Source organism: Vicugna pacos, chromosome 17, assembly GCF_048564905.1.
Source record: "Vicugna pacos chromosome 17, VicPac4, whole genome shotgun sequence".
Lineage (NCBI taxonomy): Eukaryota > Metazoa > Chordata > Mammalia > Artiodactyla > Camelidae > Vicugna > Vicugna pacos.
In genome coordinates, this window is record NC_133003.1 from 24,895,708 (window position 1) to 24,911,829 (window position 16,122).

Here is a 16,122-nt window from a genome sequence, read left to right on the forward strand (position 1 = left end):
GGTGCTCGCATGGCTGAGATGAATTGCTTTTTCAAATCGTTGTAATGATGTGCTTGAGCTTTTTCTGCAGCCTCCATTCCTTTCAACTCTCAGTCTTTCAGAATATTCTGAAGCAATTCTGTTTTAGGGTGGTGGCATGGAATCGGAGTTATCTCTTGCCAAGTGTATTCCCCGACATGTTTCTCAACATACAGATGCATGCTTCAGAATAGCGGGTCATGCCTGTCTAGGTGAACCTCCTCACATGGTCCCCCCACCTCCCTTCTCTCTTGAAATGCCCCTTTCCTTCCAGACCAGTCTCTCTCATGTCAGTGTCCATCCTGGCAAGACTCACCTGGGGAAGGTCATTCGCATTATTGTGACACTTCATGTCTTTCCATTTCACCAGAAAAAAAGTCCAGTATTTGGCTCCCTTCCTTTGAAAAACTGATCAACTTTTTACCCTCCTAGGCTTCTCATAAAGGCTACGTAGTCTTCTGCTTTCTTGGCCCAGCAGTGGCCCCTGGCTTTTTCTCCATGTTTCTTAACATGGATTGAGGTTTAGGATGACGGGTTCATCCCTTCTAGAATGGCAGCAAGAGTACCAAGAAACAGCGCCTTAGCAGGGGATGGAATGCCCCAGAAGCTCCATGGCATGGGTTGTGGGTGTGCCTAGTGTAGAGCTTACCAGGAAGAATCTCAGATAAATGCTCTGTCACTGAGTTTCCAAAGGCAGTGACTTTTAGCCTTTGGTGACAGACTTGATTGAGTTGTTGGCCAGGATCTTAGCATCTGCATTCACCATTTATCTCTTTATTTTTCTCTTTGACCTTCCAGTAGACTGTGGGTCCCAGCCTTTCCCACACTATGGGGCACTTAGAAAACGAGGACATTTATATAGCCCTCTGGGCCAGCAGAGGGGTAGCTCCCATGGCTGAGGGGCTCAGTGTCCCACTCAGGTTCCAGGAGCCTGGGACCAGCCATTGTGGGGCACTCAGAGGGCACCTTACACCCCTGGTGGCAGAGCAAAGTAGTTGCCCATCTTAGGAGGCTTTGCCGGCTCGGGGGTGATGGGAGATGCCCCCCAGGCCATTATGAGCTGGATGAGATGATACTCGGGAATGCGCCCGGAGCCCAGGTTGAACTCCATGCTCTCAATGGTACCTTTGGCTACGGGGACAGCCTGTCTACTCTCTCTGCACTGAGCTGTCTCATGTCCCATTTGAATTTTTCACATGTTCTTACCTGCACTCTTGAGTCTTCTGCCATTTCACTGATCTCTCCCCTCCTTCAGAAGCCCCATCTTTTCCCAGAGACTGTCCTTCCCTTCACTCCTGGATTTAGAGTAGAGACAGAATAGGCATGCTTATTTCCTTCGTTGTTTATCACAAAATAACTTACTAAACTTTTTTCAGATTTATATATATATAAAATACATATATATATATAAGACAGATACTGTTTTTTCATTTTGGGTCTTCTGTGCCCTGAAGAGTGCTCGGAGCTGACACCATCATTCTCTGCAGCCCCGAGCCCAGATAGCCTCCTACATCCTTCCTCTGCTTCCTTCCTTTTCTGTGCTTTTGGACCTTTGGCTTTTCCTGTTCTTCAGACTCTTCCTGGGCCTGGTCTCAATAGCTCAGCATCTCGGTGTGAAGACCAGGTGACCCTTGATCGCTGCCCTGCAGAACCCTAGAAGGGTGCCTCTGCCCTGGAGCTGCCGCTTGTGCAGAAACACGGGCCACCCTCTTCACTGAGTATGTCGCAGCCCCAGACTCTGGGCCAAGGAGAGCCAAGACCCTCCCAGAGGAGCCCCTCTGAGCCCTTCCAGGTTAGCACCATCCAGGCTGGAGGAAGGTAAAAGTTAGGCCTGCTTTTGCTGGAAGCATTCCAGTGAGGAATGAGGTGGGCCTTCTGTAAATTCAGCAAGTGTTTTTCTTGGAGCCCACAGAGAAGACTTGAAACCCTGGCCTGCAGAGGCTGGCTAAGTCCCTGGGATTCTCTGCTTGGTCCACAGTCAATCCACCTCCCACATGGAGCCCAATAGAGAGGTAGACTTGGACTCTGGGAGAGGCAGCCCCAAAGGAGCAGATGGTCCTAGCAGTGGAGGTAGTGTGGAGGAGAAGAAGAGCCCGGGCCCGGGGTACCTACATCCCAACTCATCTGGCCTGGGGCAAGTCATGAACCTCTGTCCACTGCCCTCTCGCCTTCCTGCCTCTGGACAGTGCATTGCTAGACCATTTAGATCAGCACAAGACTGATGAGGGACCTGGTTTTACATGATACCCAAAGACTTAGGTTCACTTTGGTGGCCTCCATGCCACTGTAGGCCTTGCCGTTTTGGGTTTAAAAGGAATGCAACACGCTTCTCAAGGCTGACCACCCCAGGGCATCTCGTCACATAGTTAACACTGAGTAGCTTCTGACAAGGGAGTTTGGGGGGCAGCCCAGAGTGGCCCAGCAGTGTCCAGGCAGGGATACTTACCACATGGGCACAAAATGAGCCCCAGCCAGGAGGGTCCCAGTGTCTCCACCTGTCATGCTCTCTGCTCCACTTCAGTGGATGTCACTATTGGCAGGTTGTAAAATAATAGTGACTCTGATGGTTCACAGTCACGTGCCCCCTGGCACCTACGACCACCCAAGCCAGTGGCTGAGTGCTTTATGGGCCTCTTCTGCCGTGATCCTTACAGCTCTTCCAAGAGGCTTAGACCCATTTAGGAATGAGAACACAAGCCCAGAGAAGCTGAGTCCCTTGCCCCAGATCGCATGTAATTTGCAAGGGCAGCCTGGCCCCAAGTTGAGCTATGCTATAGCCTGAGGGCAGCAGTTGCTACTCCTCCCAGCCTCTGCAAGCCATGGTCACCAGTTCCCAGCCCATGTGGGGTGGGCTTCCCAACCAGGGATGCACCGACGCTGCCAGGGTAGCTTCTGAGAGACAGCCAGAGCCTCTATTCTGCCTCATGCATCACCTTGTCATGCTCAGGGAGGTCCAGTCCCCCAACAACACATGTGGGGGTTGTTTCTGAACAAAGCCGAAGTAAGTCAGCTCAACTTTGAGGTTAGTTGGAGCTGTCTCTTGCAGTATCGAAAATAAACAGTTGTGATTACAAACTGAGAAATGGTCTACGGAGGCTATTGGCAGAGAATCAAGGGGGCATATGAAAATCTGGGTTTGCAGTCACTCTTTGGAAATTTCTTCTTCTGAGCTTGTCTGTCACCTTTCTGAGTCTCTATCTTTATCTCCAGGCATCGGGATTTGGATGGTTAATTGTCTTTGGTGTTCGTGGTAATTACACATGCAAATCCCTATGCACAGGGGTGAAAATATGACCCATGAAACCTTTTTTGTTTGTTTCGTAATTTTCATTTTGAGTCAATAACCAAGATGGCACTTCATAGTGTTACTAATATGCTGCTCTGTTGATCTCATGACAAGTATGTTATTTTCTGCAATTTTGAGTACCAGTTTATTTAACTGACTCTAATTTTGAGCCTTAACTGCTTTGCAAAACCTTGCTTTTCGCTAGATTTAGTCTCCTGAGTCCCAAGCCGAGAGCTCAGTGCCTCCTGCACTATCCTGCCCCACCCCACCCCCTAGCCAGCAGCGAGTGTTAAGGCTCTTGGTGCAAATGTGCTGATTCGGGAGAGCTCTGTCTGGTCTCTCCGTTTAGATGATGAGGTAACCGTGGGGAAGTTCTATGCCACTTTCCTGATACAGGACTACTTTAGGAAATTCAAGAAACGGAAAGAACAAGGACTGGTGGGAAAATACCCCGCGAAGAACAGCACAATTGCCCTACAGGTGAATTGTTGTTTTGTCTTTTTCTCTTTTCACTAACGATTTTACAAGCTTATTTGAAACACTAGAGAGCTGACTATTCATGGTTGAGCAGTACCATCAGGATTTTGTTTAAAGTGAGATACTGCACACTCCCCCAAATGTGGACTAGCCATTTCTGGGCCACCAGGTAAGTGCCTCCCCTCCCTGCCTTCTCTGTCGTGCCCCTGCATCTGCATCCACCGCGGCCCATGTGGCAGGACCTCCGGGACAGCGGCCAGGGCACATCCCTGGCGGGAAGGGAGCCACAGCTGCCCTCGCACCCTGTCTCCCCCAGGCTTCTCCAAAGGCAGTGTCCTCTGAGCAGGCACCCACCTTCCCCCAGCCCCGGGCTTGGGCCCCAGCTGCCCACAAAACAGCTTTCCATCTGAATGCAAGTGCTTTGTTTTGTTTCTGTTTGTTTCTTACCCCACTGCTTGTTGGTTTTCGGTCCATTTCAGTAACATCCATCACCTCCTAGTGCGTGTGTGCGTGCGTATGTGCATAAGCGTGTGTATGTACGTGCGGCGTGTGTGTCTCTGTGTGTTGTTTCCTGACGGCCCTGAGGCTCGCTGTGCAAACATTGTTCTCTCGCATCTTGGCCAGCCTCTGGCCCCTATGTCAGCCTGGGCCCTGCCCAGGCTCCTGGAGGGGCTGTCGTTCCAGGAACCCCTGGTTCTAACTAGGATCTTTGCATTCAAGGGTGTAGAATCCTAGATAAACCTAAAGCCCTAGGTGGGAAGCAGGTGTGTGGGGAAAGGGAGTCAAAGTGGAAATCTGCTAAGAGGTGCTAGGAAGAGAAGTTGGTGATTCCTGTGGTGAAGAAAGAGGGGTGGAGAAGGAATGGGGAAAAGATGCTAAGCGCTGCAGAAAGGGGACTGCAGAGGTTGGCAAGCTGTCAAAGCAACTGTCCAGATTAATCAAAAGCCCTGTCATCTCTGCTGTCTGGAATGTGTTAAGTCCATCATGAATAAGATAAAGAATCTTTCCCTTTTAAATTTATTTCCTCCCAAATCACTTTTGTGTCCCTGTTATCACCATGTGTCTTAAATTGGGCCTTGTTGGTATGGGTGAGGTTCAGTGTGAAATAGTCCTTCGCTTTTCTTCTAGGGGAAAATGCCCAGCCTTGTTTTGTGTTCTAGGTGATGGTAATTACCAAAGTGTGAAGACTTGTCTGATCTCTCTGAGAGAGAATGAACACGAATAACAATGAATGAGTGAAGGAAGGAGTGGGGGGGTGTGCATATGGCGGGTTCGGAGATGACCTGGTATGACCGTGACTTGTTGATTCATGACGAAACCTGGGCTCTGCCCAGACAGCTACAGGGCGGGGGGAAAGATGGATGCTGAATCTGACCAAAGACAATTTCTGGTCTTTCTTCCTCTGATCACATCTTTAAAGGTAGCTTAGTGAGTCACAGGCTCAAAAGCTGACTGCTATCTCAGGTTGTACAATTTGAGTAAAGTTCTTTCACCTCTGGCTGATCAGTTTGCAAAAATAACAGCCCTTCTCCTGATCACAGTTCACAAGTAGACTCAGAGAGCCTAGCACACTGAAAAGATGTGTTTGCAAATTTAAACATAGTTCTTGAGGGCAGTGTGGCCGATTTGGGTGCAAGGACAGGGAGTGATAACGTGCTTCCACTGGCTTTTCTCTAATGTGGCCCTGGGCCTGGAGGACTTGGCTGGCTGGATTTCAGAGTGTCGTGGTGCCCCCACCCACACCCCTCCTGTCCATTTATAGGGGACCTGCTTGCCGTTCTCGGATTCTAATTGGTGGGTGTGGTAGAACTTGATGACTTTTCTAGAGGGGGAAACATACTCTTTCATGGATGACTATGTTGTAATTCACAGTAACCAAGGTAGCACTGTGTTCTGAGACCTTCTGTTTTCTGTGGAAGGCCTGTGTGATGACCACCTGGATACAGAGTTATACCTTTACTGAATCCCCAAGATTTCCCACTTAGATGGCTTCAGTGCTTGCTCTGGTAGCTGGATATAATATTTGGGTGTTCTAAAACCTGAACAATAACACATGGCTAAGTAACTCATGGTCACATCTCAAGGGTGGGTTTCACTGAGTCTTCAAGTTGAAGGTTGGAATGATGCTTAAGCTACATGTATAAGTCATGGGTTAAAGACTGTTACATTGTGTCACAGTAATGTTTTACTTTTTTCATTTTGCTGTTTATAGAAAGTTTCATTTCCTTGGTGAAATTAAAATATTTTCAGTTAGATGCTAATATCAACACACTCTCACATGGTTCCACTGAGAGTTGAGGCTGTGACTATAATTTATGTTAAGTACCCAGCCTAGGAAATTAAGTTGTGTTCATAATCTTGACAGATACATTCTGAAAATGCGTTTGATTCCTTCAGCAAACATCAAAAATAGAAAATTTTTGTCTCCTTGAAGGATAATTCTAATTACATTTTTGGCTTCTGCTGCTCTAGAAAGGGCTCTAAATGTGATTTGTCACTTGACTTTGAATTAGCACGACAAGGCTCTTCCTTTCTGCATTGGGGAAATATTATGTGACAGTGTGGCAGTTAGGGAAACGGGGTCTCAGGGCAGTGGGAGGAGAAATGGATCAACAGTGTCACTAGGTTGAGTGCACAGATCCTCAAGGAAGCTCCCCAAAGCAGGCCCAGCCTATTGAGAAGTGGGGTGAGCTGCTCCTCCTGGGACTGGGGCGCCGCCAGGCTGACGGCTCCATTGCTGTTGGAAGGTGGAGTGAGCACAGGAGTCAGGACGTAGGCAAGTGCGTGCTTGTGCTGCGTAGAGTGCAGTCTGTCTGAGCAGGGTCGGAGCTGGTCCACGTTCCTGGCCCCACCCCACAATGGAATGGTTTTCGAGGGCACACAGATGCACTCTGGTTACCAGCCTCGTGGGCTCCATTCGGTGTCCCTCTGTTCAGACCAACCACAGTGCCCCTTCTACATGAAGGGGAGCGGCTTGAGGAGGTACGTGCGGGTAGGAGCTCGGCACCCGGTGTCCTCTGGCCTCTGTGGTCTGAATGAGTGTGCAGTTTCCATCCGTACATCCATCTTCATCCTTAAAGCCGGCCTTCTCTCCAGCCCCTCTCCAAAGGGAGTCAGAGAGAAGCTGCCTCAAGCTTTTCTTTTTTTTCCTCACCCATCCCCTACATGCCACATTCACTTTAGTTTGACTCAGCCTTTGCTCTTCATCCATCGTTGCTGCATCCCAGTGACCCACGAGTTTCCACAAGGAGCAAGTAAATAAAGGAACACAGCTCTGCAGCCACGAAAACTCTGTCCCTTCCCAGCAAATAGCAATGCCCCATCTGACCTTCCAGATGAGGACTTCTGTGCAAGATACAGGCGTGAATTCGTCCTGTGTCTCATGGATTGGGAGGGAAAGGATCCCAGAGTGGGGAAAGTTTTGTTCATTTCTTTTTCTTTCAATACTCAAGGATGTCCTTTATGCAAAAGACATTCTGGTGGAATCTGAGGAGACTGTTCTCCACTCATCCCAGATGGGATCCTGCCCATCTTCATGACAGGAAGACTTTAGAGGGATAGCCTTTCTTTTTCTTTCTTTCTTTATTTCTTTCCTTTTTTTCTTTTGTCTGTTTGGAAGTTGAGTTTAAAGAGGAGACCATCATTTACAGCTTGTAAAGAATTAGGCGGTTAGGCTTTAACCTAATGTGAAAGCCAGAGACCCAACAGATAGTGATGTAGGTGGCCCAGTGGAAAGGTGGGTGGTGTACCAGAATAAAATGACTCTTAGTCCCTCCTGAGAGAGGCTCAGGCCTAAAGACAGAGGAAAACGGGACCCACAGACATTTAACCTGTAGAGTATCCGACACCTGTTGTCTAGTCCCCTTATTCTAAGAAGTAGCAAGATTTTTTGGTCTGTTTTTAAAGCATGATTCCATCGAAAGCCATAAAAAGGCTTTTCCTTTTTAATCTAAGAGAACAGATGCTAACAGATGAGATTTCACTGGCTGATTCATTTGTTTCAGATGCTTGAACGGATGCTTTAGAATTTTCTGCCTGAGCTACAGCACCAAGCTCGTTAGTCGGAAGGCGTTGGTGGCTAAGGCCTTGAAAGGGAAAAGTCTCAAGTGGGCTTATTTCTACTGAAACAGCATTTCGGGAGAAATGCAGGAAAAAGCAAACCCAAGGCCCCAGGGAGACCCCTTCCAAGCAAAGCACTCCTCCGGAAGGTGGAAGCGAGGCCGTGGCTCGACTGTGGAGCCGTGGCCTCCTGTCGCGGACGCTGCTCGTGGTGGCTCCTTTTCATGAAAGGGAACATGCAAGGCTTAACAGTTTTCCCTTCTGAGCAGAGACTCAGAGAAAGGGAAAGAGTGAGAGAAAGCAAAGGAGGTGGGCAGCCGCCCTGCAGAGAAATGAAATGAACACAACTTCCTGATGCTGGCCAGTAAAAAAAAAAAAAAAAATTAATAAAAAGATTAAGCAGACCTGCCTAAGGTGGGCAGCTGACTCCATTCCAAAGTCCTGCATCCCTAGTTTGTCCGAACTACCAAAGACTGGCAGGCCCCTTGGCGCTGAGCTGACAGAGTTCCTTTTCTATGCCAGTCCGTCATGACCTCCTGACCATCCAGCTCCGCTCTCTGCAGTGACCAGTGCAGGATGCAGTGAGATGGGGGCGGGACAGGACGCTCAGACACACCCATTTAAATTAACACATACACCTGCATGCCCAACCAACCCAGGCAACACCTCAGGTTCCATCTTAATGCGTCCACGGGAAATACCACCACACCCCAACCTCATCCGACATTGTCCGTCTTTAAGTCAAAGCCAGTTTGGGGATGCCTCTTTGGAAGCAGTGTGGTCTAGTTTCAAGGACACTGGGAGTCAGGGAACCTGGGTTCTAGTCCCAGCTCCAGCGTTCACTTGCTGCGTGACCTTGGGCAAGACACTTAACCTCTCTGTGCCTCAGTTTCCCCATCTGTAAAATGGGGGTAATCATGTCGACCTACCTCACAGGGCTGTTGTGAGGAATAGCTAAGTGATTGTAAAGCACTTTGAACGTATAATTGCTTACTATTAAGACTTCAACAATAATAATATCATATGCCTGTTTACTACCAGAACTTTAAGAAATTCTTGTTTTTCTTTGATCTCTTTTCTGTTCTGTACTTTAGTGATCCATTGAGAAGGAGAATTCTCCCTTTTTTGAGATATCTAGGAAATGCATAAAGATGTAAACAGAGGTAATTCTACAGGCTGTGTTTTCACATCTTATGGAAAGTAGATTTTTGCCCAAGAAGTTGCTTCACGAGGGGGTCTCATCTGAAACTCTCAGCCAATTCTAGGCAGTGGTTGAGGAGCCAGTACATCTGATGCTGAGCCCATGATACCCAGAGGAGCCAGTTAACGTTTTAAAGTCAGTACTCAAGAGTACCCTTGAATTCCTGAAGTGTCAAGGGTTATAAGCTTGGTGCAGATGGGGCTGCGTGCGTGGCGGGCGCAGAGAGCGGCGGAATGTGGGGAGCCGGGCCCTGGCTGTGCTCATCCCTGACCAGGCAGAGCTGGGGAGCCGTGTCGCCAGTGGAAAGAGTGGTGCTAGCGGAAGCCCCCCGGGCCTGTCCTACGCGTGACTGATGGAGTCCCTTCCAGCCTTGAGGTTTGTTCCAGTGATGTCATCTGTGCTGTGACCTTTGCCCTTTGGCCCCAGTGGCTCACAGTACCAAGTGGTCTGCCCTGCCTGGATTTAAGTGGACTCCCTGGCCCCACTCTGGAAACAGACCCAGCCCCAGATTCTGCTCCCACGTGTGCAAACTGTTGTCAGTCTAGGAGCTCATGGTGGTTTTTATGGCGTGGGGATGGTGGTGAAAGCCAGCTTGCTCCACTGTGGCTGGACCCCTGTAAAGATGTTGAAGCTTGTCTGTATCTGCTGGGTGACAGCTGTAGCCCCAGCACCTTGAGTCTCCTCACCCTCTGCCAGTACCCAGCCCCTCCCCAAACCTCTCTGTGATCCAGTAGCTAAAGGGCTAATGCTTGTTGTAGTGGAGGCCTCTGGGACCCTATTTTGGGCTGAGAGCCCAGCTCTACTCTGGGTAGTGCCCAGAGGTTCCAGTTATAAACTGTTTGGTGTATCATCCCTGAAAAGGAAGCTGGTCAGCCCTGTGGGCACAGGTGAGGGGTTTATCCACCATCAGACAAATGGTCCTTCTGTCTCTGGCCCACTCTGATATCAAGTTTATGAAACACCGAAGGGAGCATATGTGCTCACCCCTCTGTGTGTGGCCCTGGTCTCAGGAGGCCGGTTGACCAACTGTCTTCTAGATGTGAGTGTCTATGCACTAAAGCCTCATAGAGCAGCCCCAAGCAAGTCGCGTGGCTGGTGTTTCCTTCCAAATAAGTAAAAACTGGAAAACAGTAACTTTCTAGCTGGGATTTAGGGAATGATTTAAATGAAACAAGACCATCTTGCCCCTCGTGGGCCTGGCCTTGTTGCTGAGTGACAGCACTGGCTGTGGTCGGTGGCCGAGGCCAGTTCAGGAAGGACAGCCAGAAATTGCAGGGGCTGCCTGTGGCCTCAGCTCAGAAGGAAAACAAGGCTTCCTCGAAACTTGGTTTACAGTCAAACTGCAGACACCTCTTTCCTTTTCCCTAAGACCCTGGCAGACGAGTATAGCTTTAAATGTAGAGGAGTTGTAAGAGACGACTCAAGTTTATTATGTCAGAATCTTCCAGACTCACTGAGCAAACTTGGTGCCCAACCCCAGAATCCATGGTGCTAAACTCTTAAGCTCCTGGATGAAGACACGATGCTGGCCAGTATCCATCCAGGGAAGTAGATGGAGGATTGGGCATTGGGCTCTTCTTAAATAACTTATTCTATGGTGTGACCTAATCAAAAAATTAAATTGATCTGCAGGACTACGGGGAACTGGATTCTCTACTCTTTCTGAAAGACGGGAGATCTTTCCCTTCTGAGAATAGTAACTGTTATTGTCAGAGATCTTTGAGAAGATAGAATTGCTGAAAAGAAGTAGAGGAAAGTTACGTTATGTAATAGCAAAAGGTCCTAATTACTGAGGCGTCTTACTGAATAATACCCACCTAGTACCCCTCATCAGCGCAAATATCCCAATTCAATTGCCCAGGGGGAAGAACTTGCCGACCCTGACGGTTCATTGATTGGGGAGGCACCTGCATGAATTCGTTCTCCTTGGCACACCGTAGCCCTCAGAGAAGTGGCTGTCTGCGGATAACGAGGGCACATCAGTCTAAGGCACAGTGCCAGAGGCTGGCTCAGAGAAGCCACGAGAAGGACGTTTCTTCCCAAAGTGGAGAAAGGTCAGCGGAATCCCAGGGGTCCTGGATGGGGTGAAGAGTCCAGTGCCTGAGGAAAACATGGGGTTGCCTGTCTGAGGGTGGGTTATCAGCAGTTCTCCAACTCTTTGGTCTCAGGAATCTTCTATGCTCTTAAAAAGTATTGAGGACCCTTATGTATCAATATATACTGCATTAGGAATTTAAACAGATTTTAAAAACAGAATATGCAAGCACAACAATGCTGGAGAGATGAGATCCTGTGAAAAACCCCACTGTGCTCTCAGGAGCGAATGAGAATATACAAGGCTGAGAGCATCCTAGTTTTTAATTATGCAAATCACAGTGACCTCACAGACCCCTGAAGGTGTCTCAGGGGACCCCAGGGTCCCTGGGCCACACTTTGAGAACTGCTGCTCTAGGGGATTGATCCCATACTCCCTCTAAAGGAAAAGGGTGCTGGAGCTGCTTTATGATCTGTGCACAGCACTGCCCCTACCTTGAACCGTTCCCTCCCTCCCTCCTTCCCTCCCAGGCCCGTCCCCAGCCCCGGCCCACTCACCTAGACACGGAGCTGCCTGGGCCCCCAGTGTCAAGTTCAGGCTGATTGTCAGACTGTACATGCCACGTCTCACTGCCTGTGCTGATCTGAAAGACGGATGATCTGAACTGGTGTGTGACAGATAAGTATTCATAAGACTCGCAGCTCATCAGAGTGGCACGGCTGAGACAGGAGTGTGCTGAGTGTAGCATCGGTTTGCGTGATACCTGGTGATCATCCGTCATTGCCGTGGTGACTTAGTGATGCAGGAGCTCTGCTAAGTTAGTTGAAAGAAGGTTCACCTTGATTGAGTGGCACTGCAGTCATGTGGAGCCAGTCATGAGTGAGCACGTGACTGAGACCTGATCCCAGCACTCTTTACAGTAGACCCAAGAAAGTGGGGTCAGTGGAACTGCAGGCCTGGGGATCAAGATTCCTGCTGAGCCTTCGCCAGCGTGGGCAGGTCCCTTAGCCAAATGGGAGTAGTCTTGGCCCACCCGCTCTCCCTCCCAGGGTGTAGTGGGATAAAGTATGGGATATCATGGGGGCAGGTACAAAGATGCCATCAGAACAGAGGTCGTGATTTGTGACTTCTGCCAGGCCCACTCTCTCTGTTAATCAGGAAACTGACAAGCAGTTCTCCGATTCTGGTGTTAAAACCACAACCAAGAATCAAGGTGGAACTAAAACAGGTAGCGCTGTCAGATCATTTGCAGGGAGACGTCAGAGATCGCTTCAGGTAATTTTTTCTAAGGTTTCCTGTATCTTTCAGAGTGATGGTGACAAACCTGGTATATACAGCTGAGTGCCCCCTGCCAGGGTAACTTCTGTGGTAACGTTGCAGCTGACTTGTCAGTGAGGGTCAGAGTCACTGTGGATGACTCACGGGAGTGCCGTGCTCATGATTCTAGCCCTTTATGTTTATATATAACTCGAGGATGGTTCATAATGGGACACAAAGGCCACGCCATCCCATTTTCCCTGGCGGAGAGCAATGACAAAGTAAGGGGTGTGCCTGTGTGTGCTGTGTGTGCGTGGGGAGGCGGGAGACAGCTTGTAGATGAGCAGGTGTATTCTGTGAGAGTTTCATCTCCAGTCCTTTCTTCTGAGGGAGCTAGTCTACAGTGATCCTTTCTGATTGGGTAGGGGCAGGATTCTGCTAAAGGGTTAACCAGAGCTCGCCTTTAACCAGATGACCACAGGGCCAGCCCTAGCTGAGCGAGACCTGCCTGTGGTAGGGAACAGGCTCCGCCAGACGGCTCTAAAGGCTGGATTCTGGAAGCCTGGCACTCACACCCGAAGATGAATGGCCTGGCCCAGTCCCGACTGGAGGCTCACATCTCTTATCTGCACTGTTATAGTGTAGGTTCGGGAGGGGTTGCTGGGCGTCTCTACGTGCTGAGAGCTGGCAGATGGCGGGTGTGTCTGATGGCGCTAGCTTAAGGGGACAGGCAGTGAAAGCATTTCAGATGCACCAGGTAGGAAAAACTTAACCCTGAAAGTGGGCAAGAGAAAGGAAGGTAAATGAATGTTCCTGTTTGATATTAAAATGTCATACTTTATTAATGCTATTGCTTCAGAAATATTTAGAGAGATTTTATAGTTTGGGGGGGTTGGTGACTTAATCATTCAATAGAGTAAATATCGATAAAATTCCAATTAAATGGTGTCTAAAATTTAAAGCAGCAGTCTACAGGCAAAGCGCCAATATTTCTTTAAAAAAAAAATACTCATGAGAACATCTAGCATTTAAAAATCAACCAGAAACTAGGCTTGATTCTGTTTAATGTTTTATATGATTGGACGTCTTAAAACAAATCAGTAATGTTTATATTTTCTAGCAATTCTGTGTTTCTTCAAAACCATAATTCTACTGTGATGTTAATGGAATGACTTTATATGGCTTAAACTGTGTTGGGTTAAGTGCTAATGACCACGTTTCAAATTAAAGTAGTATTTTGCTGATAGAGGTAGGCACAGATATGAAATACGAAAGAATAGATAATTTTACTGATTGTAAAGTGTTTGTTTCAAGAAAAACATAGTTTTGTTTTGTTTTGTTTTGTTTAGGGCTGTAGAAAACAGTAATTTTTTGAAGGGTTTAAGATAGATTTCTGCACTTTGGGAATTGGAACTTGTGCCTATGGAATTTTTGGAGCAGCGTAAGCTACCTTTTAGCTGGATATGTGTGCTAGAAAATTTTTCATTATCATGTTTTGTGATATGTAATAAATTCAGGGTGCTGTGCTTAAGCTTCGTTTCAGTTCAATTTTGGGAACATGTGTTTCCCTCCTTCCCAGCCCTGGTGACACCCCTGTCCCCTGTAGTGTCCCCCCGCCCATCCTTCCTCCCCTCCCCTGTGAAAGAGTAAAGTCAGTCCCTGACTGTTAGAAGGTATGTTTCTTCCTGCGTGGAACAAACGAAATATAATCATGTTCTCTAAGCCTCTGCTTTCCTGTCTGGGAAGAGTGATGCTTTCTCTCCTCCTTTGATGTCTCTTTAATAAATATGTTGTTGTTATTTGTCTTTGGAAGCGGTCTCTTGGGCCACCTCTCAATTTTCTCCGTGATTTATGTTGCAAACAAACCCTCTGTCTTGTGTCTGTTCACTGCTCTCTCCTAATCTTGTGTATCATTGAAAACATGCTGAAGACAGTTTTTATTTTTGCAATTATGTTATATGTGTATTTCAGTGAAATGTCAACCCGTCAACAGAGGATGATGTTACAAATTATCCAAATAAATAGTTTTCTATTTCTTCTAATCAGACCTAGTCCAATCAGTTGAATGACAGTGAATAGGATGATCTGGTGTTATTTAAACAGAGCGTTCCTGGCCCACGATGTACATAGTTTACCTGGGGGTGCTGACTTGGTGCACTGTCACCTGTGTGTGTTTTGTGGCACTGGCAGTGGGTGTCTCAAACCTAGTCTCTTGTTTAGGAGCCTCAGATAGGTAACAGCGCTTTCTTCCCAGTGATTCAAAATCAGATGGTGAAGCCCTGGCTTAGTTTATCTCCCCTTGATGATTGTGCCCTAGAAAGCACTGCCTGGATGAATGGCAGGCTGTTGGGTAGAGCTGGGCTCAGCCTTGCTGCCCCGGCCTGCAGCTCTGCCGGGCAGGAGCTTTCACCCACTTGGCATTCAAGTTGCTGTCTTGTTGTTTCCCTGAGAATGGTGTGGGTCTGCTGCTAAGCCAGACGGTTCCCCAGGCTCGAATGTGCTGGAGGCGGGGATCCTGAGAGGAAAGAGTGAGTGAGCGTGTGTGCGTGCATGTGTGTACATGTGTGTGCATGAGCCTATGATCAGAGGGACAGGAGAGTGAGAGGCAGCCTCACTGACCGCACCACAAACTGTCCAGGGTTTGGCCCTGGGACACAAGTCATTCCCCTGCCAAGACCACAGCATTCCTAGCCTTGAACCTTAAGGCTTTGACTCCAGGCAGCTGTTTCACCCCCACGATTCATAAAATGGAACGACTTGCTGCTCCAATATTCAAAGAATGGTTCAAACCAGACCCAGCCTGGTGTGCCATCTTTAAATATATTTTTATTGAGGTATAGTCAGTTTACAGTGCTGTGTCAACTTCTGGTGTACAGCACAATATTTCAATCATGTAAGAACATGCTTATATTTGTTTTCATATTCATTTTAACCATAAGTTACTACAAGATATTGAATATAGTTCCCTGTGTGGTGTGCGGTCTTTAAAAGGATCCTCTCATAGGTTGAGTGCTATTACGAACAAGGCCATTTGCCTAAAAGCCTCTTGGGAAGGTCTGTACCCCTTGCTGTTCTAAATTAGTGTCAGCACCACTGGCGCCTGCAGGACACCAGGCTGCACTTTCCCACATCAGTGGGCCTAGGCTTGTGGAATCTGGCAAGACTACGGCCACCATCCCCTCCACCCTGCACACCCCCTCCACCACAGGCATGTCTCAAACATGGCTATCACTCTCTGTCTATGTGCTACCCCCACCTGCTGCTGGGGGCTGGGGAGGGGGGACAGGGGAGTGGTCTCCTCCTCTGATAACCCCCTGCTCAGCCCAGTTCTCCTCTGCAGGCTGTCCTGATGTTGGGGAGTATTAGTTGCAGAAGGAAACCCTTACAGCCAGGGTCTCAGACGCTTTCCAAGCCTTTAGCAGCTCCTCAGGGACAAGCAGACTGCCAGCAAATGAGGGAGTACTGCCTGGGTACCGGACTGGTGGCCTTAGACCCGGGGCAGGGAGGAAATGCCTCTTTCAGGTGCAAATCTTTTTGTAGCAAAGGATAGAGGAGCTATACTGTCCCTATTAATGTGCCATTTTTCTTCAGATTGATGGTCAAAACATAGTCTTCTCAGAGCCAGCAACTACCTCTTCCCCATAGATAGTCTGTAAGCATCTCGAATATTTCTCTAATGAGGGCAGTTACACGGAAGGCTTCTCCCAAGGGCTGTCTCAAAGGAACCCGGGCCCAGGGTGAAGAAGGGCGGCTGTGAGGGCCTCAGGGAAATGCAGACTGTCTGAGCAG

The 16,122-nt window shown here is 48.4% G+C and overlaps 1 protein-coding gene across 1 annotated transcript in view; it reads left to right on the plus strand.

The window, feature by feature from the left end:
• Window positions 1-16,122, plus strand: part of CACNA1D (calcium voltage-gated channel subunit alpha1 D) — a 296,274-nt gene that overhangs the window by 267,640 nt on the left and 12,512 nt on the right. The window contains exon 41 of the mRNA XM_072941507.1: window positions 3,654-3,784. Within this exon, the coding sequence (XP_072797608.1) occupies window positions 3,654-3,784 (131 nt within the window). The remainder of the gene's footprint in view (window positions 1-3,653; window positions 3,785-16,122) is intronic.